The sequence below is a fragment of the Eubalaena glacialis genome, chromosome 14 (assembly GCF_028564815.1).
Source record: "Eubalaena glacialis isolate mEubGla1 chromosome 14, mEubGla1.1.hap2.+ XY, whole genome shotgun sequence".
NCBI classification, from domain to species: Eukaryota; Metazoa; Chordata; class Mammalia; order Artiodactyla; family Balaenidae; genus Eubalaena; species Eubalaena glacialis.
Genome location: NC_083729.1, coordinates 28,455,198 through 28,461,230, shown reverse-complemented (window position 1 = coordinate 28,461,230; position 6,033 = coordinate 28,455,198). Strand labels below are relative to the sequence as shown.

The 6,033-nt window shown below is 42.0% G+C and overlaps 1 protein-coding gene across 1 annotated transcript; it reads right to left on the bottom strand.

Moving 5' to 3' along the window:
• Positions 1-3,507: 3,507 nt before the first annotated feature.
• On the bottom strand, positions 3,508-5,751 carry LOC133105389 (metal regulatory transcription factor 1-like). Its single transcript, XM_061211378.1, is given in 4 exon segments — positions 3,508-4,501; positions 4,503-4,656; positions 4,659-5,084; positions 5,087-5,751. Coding segments are annotated over 4 exon segments (2,148 nt in total). The 5' UTR covers positions 5,661-5,751.
• Between the last annotated feature and the right edge of the window lie 282 nt (positions 5,752-6,033).

Below are 6,033 nucleotides of genomic sequence, written 5' to 3'. Positions count from 1 at the left end.
CAAGAGAGTACATGAAATTCTCAGTAAACATATAAGGGATTATAGCCTCTTCTTGGGAGTGTTTCTTATTTTTCCAATACGAATAAAAATATTCTGTCTCCTTTGGAAGCACCAATGTTGACTACATCTGATACCACTTAACAAGGTAGAAGGGTATGAAATTGACTGTTGCTCATATGTTGTATACCTAGGTGCTATTTCTATTATTACAGAGTTAGAGATATTTGAATTTGGTTGAATTATACCATTGCTCTCAAAGTTCATGGTCATGCTTGTTTTCTACCTGGCCTTGTTTGTTTTGTTGTTGTCACAGACAAAATAAGAAAGAAGGAAAAATTTGAATTAATGTATCTATGTTTCATGGTTATGAAATATAATTACCTATGTACATAAGGAAGTATATGGTTTGCTCTGTGCGTGTGTGTGTGTGTGTGTGTGTGTGTGTGTAACAAACTTAAGAATTTGTGGATGCTGTTATATTGTTATTTTTTTTGGATTGAGTTGGGCAGTGATATTACTCACAGTTTATAACTCAGACTTTACATGTATTATTCTTAAACATTAAAGATGTTATATAACTGGCAATTCCATGATCAAATATCTTTGCTGGAAAATTGATTATTTCATTTTTTTTTTTTTTAAGATTTTTTGATGTGGACCATTTTTAAAGTCTTTATTGAATTTGTTACAGTATTGCTTCTGTTTTATGTTTTGGTGTTTTGGCCCCAAGGCATGTGGGATCTTAGCTCCCTGACCAGGGATCGAGCCCGCAACCCCTGCATTGGAAGGTGAAGTCTTAACTACTGGACCGCCAGGGAAGTCCCTGATTATTTCATTTTAAATTGTGTTTTTCTCTGTTCCACTAAATTTGATATAAATAAATCACTTCATATATCTTCCTAATTTTTAAATTAGTTTTTGTTGGAGTATAGTTGCTTCACAATGTTGTGTTAGTTTCTACTGTACAGCAAAATGAATCAGTTATACATATACATATCCCCTCTTTTTTGGATTTCCTTCCCATTCAGGTCACCACAGAGCATTGAATAGAATTCTCTGTGCTATACAGTAGGTTCTCATTAGTTACCTATTATATTTTATACATAGTATCAATAGTGTATATATGTCAATCCCAATCTCTCAATTCCTCCCACCCCTCCCCTTTCCCCCTTGGTACACATACATTTGTTCTCTATGTCTGTGTCTATTTCTGCTTTGCAAATAAGATCATCTATACCATTTGTCTAGATTCTACATATGTGCATTAATATACGATATTTGTTTTTCTCTTTCTGACTTACTTCACTCTGTATGACAGTTTTGTTCCTTTTTATGGCTGAGTAATATTCCATTGTATATATGTCCTGCATCTTCTTTATCCATTCCTCTGTTGATGGACATTTAGGTTGCTTCCATGTCCTGGCTATTGTAAATATTGTTGCAATGAACATTGGGGTGCATGTGTCTTTTTGAATTATGCTTTTCTCTGGGTATATGCCCAGTAATGGGATTGTTCTATTATTAGTTTTTTAAGGAACCTCTATACTGTTCTCCATAGTGGCTGTATCAATTTACATTCCCACCAATAATGCATGAGGGTTCCCTTTTCTCCACACCCTCTCCAGCATTTATTGTTTGTAGGTTTTTTTGATGATGGCCATTCTGACTGGTGTGAGGTGATACCTCATTGTAGTTTTGATTTGCATTTCTCTAATAATTACTGATATTGAGCATCTTTTCATGTGTTTGTTGGCCATTTGTATGTCTTCTTTGGAGAAATGTCTATTTAGGGCTTCCACCCTTTTTTGGATTGGGTTGTTTGTATTTTTGATATTGAGCAGCATGAGCTATTTGTATATTTTGAAGATTAATCCTTTGTCAGTTGCTTTGTTTCAAATATTTTCTCCCATTCTGAGGGTTGTCGTCTTGTCTTGTTTATAGTTTCCTTTGCTGTGCAAAAGCTTTTAAGTTTAATTAGATCCCATTTGTTTATTTTTGTTTTAATTTTCATTACTCTAGGAGGTGGGTCAAAAAAGATCTTGCTGTGATTTATGTCAAAGAGTGTTCTGCCTATGTTTTCCTCTAAGAGTTTTATAGTGTCTGGCCTTACATTTAGGTCTTTAATCCATTTTGAGCTTATTTTTGTGTATGGTGTTAGGGAGTGTTCTAATTTCAATCTTTTACATGTAGCTGTCCAGTTTTCCCAGCATCACTTATTGAAGAGACTGTCTTTTCTCCATTGTATATTCTTGCCTCCTTTGTCATAGATTAGGTGACCATAGCTGCGTGGGTTTGTCTCTGGGCTTTCTATGCTGTTCCATTGATCTATATTTCTGTTTTTTGTGCCAGTACCATACTGTCTTGATTACTGTAGCTTTGTAGTATAGTCTGAAGTTGGGGAGCCTGATTCCTCCAGCTCCGTTTTTCTTTCTCAAGATTGCTTTGGCTATTTGCGGTCTTTTGTGTTTCCATACGAATTCTAAAATTTTTTGTTCTAGTTCTGTGAAAAATGCCATTTGTAATTTGATAGGGATTGTATTGAATCTGTAAATTGCTTTAGGTAGTATATTTAGTGATATGTCAATTTATCTGTCAACCCACCCTCACTTAAGAGCACTATTCTGACCAATGATGTTTCCTTTAGCATAGTTTGGCTCCTCATAGGCTAAGTGTACCCCTGTGTTACATTCAGTTAATTATTCTACACTTATTTTTCCAGTTGATGTATTGTTGAGCAAATAAGCCAACAAGATGGAAAAACTGCTTTTACCTATTGTATTTGAACAAGAATGAAAGCTGCTAGCAATCATTATCCTTTGACCTAAAGTGAGTCTATGGCCTCTGGCCTGAGGAGATACAAATTTGTGTTACCTCTAAAATGTGGTTTGCCCATGCTTAATTCTATTAAACCCAGTATCAATACAGTCTATCAAACTCACTAAAAAACGTCAAAATATGAATCACCATTGTCTTTTCTACTATCATTTTCCTACTTTTCCTATGCCACTTTGATTTACCAACGTTTGGCTTGATATTTTAAAATGCAACCAAGATAAGTTTTATTGGTAGCAATGATAATCAATACCAGATTCAACAGCCTAAAAATTAAAAATGGAGAAATGTTGAGATTTGTTGAAGTCCACTGTGAAAGCATTGCTGAAGATTTCTGTTTTTTTTTTCATTTAGAATTTTTATGCATACGAGTAACCTTAATTTCCAAGTTCACATGACAATAAGTAAAAGTGACATACAGTGCAGCCAAACAGTTCATTTATTACTTAGATTTTTGTTGTTTTGTTTCGTTTTTGTTTGTTTGTTTTTTTCCAAAGATCAGTTCCTTAAAAATGGATGCTCCTGGGATATGAGTAAAGAAAATATGTCTGAAAGGTGAGGATTTCAAACAGTAGATTTCTTCCTCCTTCAAACTGCTGACCCCACGATGGTAGGCATCGCACCTTCTGCCTCCTGCTCGGTCTCGGTTCCTGGAGGTGAGCACATCCGGGCCTTTCACTTGGAGAAGCTGCTGGTCAGGCCCATCTCCTCCTCCTCCTGCACTAGTGCTTCAGTGGGAATCAGATTGGACGGCGTGTCCAGGTTCTGGAGGGACAGAAACTCTGACGTATCCATGGCACGTAACGTTTCTGTCTGAGGGTCTGAAGGAGTCACTGCTTGTCTGCTTTGCTCACAGGAAGAGGACACGGTGGAGGAGGACGACAGGGGGACCGGGGGCGGGGAAAAAGTCTGCGGTGGTAGCTTCAGGCTGGGCTCATCAGGAGGCTGGGCGCTCAGCGCTGGAGCGGGAGGGGAAGGACAGCCCTTCCTCCTGCTGGCCGCCCTCTCCTTGGCGGAGTCCCGGCACGCACACTGACACTGACAGGCCTCCTCTTGTTTGATGATGATCACAGGGACGCTGAGGCCAATCTGCCGTACAGCGCTCCCTGTGCTACCGGCTACTGGTACTGCAGGGGTAAAAAACACCTTCTCAACTTGAGATGCTTGCTGAATTTGTTCTTGGGTGTGTGGTGAGCTGGTGGCACCATTTAGTATCCACTGTAAGTTCTGTTCTCCCATGACGAGGCGGGGCTGCAGGAGAGCCGTGCTGGGAGTCGGGGTGATGGTTATAGTGGGATTACTAGTTAGGACGGAGTTGGCATCCAGGGGCAGAGTCTGGACCATGGCTGGCAGGGGCTCAGTAGTAGTCTGTGGTTGAGGCGGTGCTGCCATGGCTGACGCCACTGCCGCTGCCGACGCCAAAGCCCTAGCGACAACAGAAAGTCCCGGTACGATGGGCTGCGGTGCCTGGGGGTGCGGAAGAAACTCTTGATGATTAGCAGCAAACTGTGTGCTGTGGGGAACAGGCACTTCTGGAGGTTGTAAGAGAGCAGGGGGGTTGCCAAATGCAGCTTACTGGGAACCAGTTCCTAGGGAGGGAGCAGGCAGAGGAGCAGACGGTGCTGAGGCTGGTAGTAGAGGCTGAGGTGGCTCAGAGATGCCAGGCTGTCTGTTGAGGATCTTCCTGAATTGCTGGATCATCTGACTTCTGAAACACTGGTTCAAAAATGATGGCTGGTGCAAGTGTGCTGAAAGTGTTCTGGCCTGTATTGGAATTTTCTTGAAATTCGGAATCTGTGGACTGAAGGCTTAAATTCCTCAAAGTGAGTGATTTGTATCCTCGGATCCATTGTGATTTAGAAGTGCACTGTATGAATTTCCTTTGTTATCGTGACCTTTCATGTGACTTTTGAGACTGTACTGAGTGCTGAATGTTTTCTCACAGCCATTACTGGGGCAGAAAAGGGGTCTTTCACCAGTATGTGTATGGACGTGAGTTTTCAGGTGGTGGCTTGCTGCAAATGCTTTTCCACAGCTATCATGATCACACCGAAATGGCTTTTCTCCTGTATGGGTTCGAATGCGCTTCCTCAGATCACTGAGCGTGGTGAAGTACTTGCCGCAGCCTTCAGATTCACAGTTAAACGTCTTCCCTGTGTGAAGCCTCTGATGTGCTTTCAGCCTGTACAGCGTGTTGAACGCCTTCTCACAGCCCTGCACTTCGCACTCAAATGGCTTCTCCTTCGTGTGCACCGCACGTGGATCCTGAGGCTGTAGGAGGTGAGGAAGGCCTTGCCGCAGCCCTCCTGATTACAGACAAAGGTGTACTCTCCCCGGGGGGTCTTCTGGTGGGTGCGCAGGTTGCCTGCTGTGCTGTAGGTGCGGGGACAGCCCTCAAAGGTGCACTGGTACCGCTTTACTTCTTTACGTTTCGTTTCTGGACATTCCGACTGCAGTGTGAGGGTTGCACCTTCGATATTTCTTGGCATGGGCATGGAACCAGGGTTTTTTGTTAAATGAATCTGATCTGGTGAGATAATGTGTTGCACATAACCCGGGGACATTGCTTCCTGATCTATTAGATGAAAGCCCTCTTCACCCCCTACTAGAAAAGGCAAGTGTTCTCCACACTGTCCGTCGTCATCTTCGTCTTCCAAAGTGTCAGGATCTTGCTCGATAAGAACAGTTGTCCTATCATAAACAGTTCCAGATGAGGAAGGCACCAGTCCATTCTTATCCACAAACCTGAGCATCTTGTCATCGGGGGTCAGCTCATCTTCCTCTACCTCAAAGTAGCTGATGCTGTCGTCTGGACTGTGTTCCCCCATGGTTCAGTCGTGCTCAGCCCAATTGTGAGAAATGGAAAGGTAGTGACCTGTCTCCGCGGCTCCCGGCAACGGCGGCGGCGGCAGCAGCTTCTCCCCTCCCCAGCGGCACCAAAGCTTTCTTTTTTTAAGTGCATTTTATTTCAAATGGCTTACATTACTTACCATACTGTAGATAGGCAATTGGTCTAAAGGAATCTCTTTTCTAATTTCATTTCCTTCAAGAGGACTTTTCTCCACCATTTCACCTTCTTGACTTTCCTGTCCTTGTATTGATGGGGTAGTATATTTCCACTACCTTTGCAATCTTTTTTCACTCCCCTTACAACTGAATTTAATTTAGTCTGCCATTCTAGACATGAAGTGTTGGTCCAAC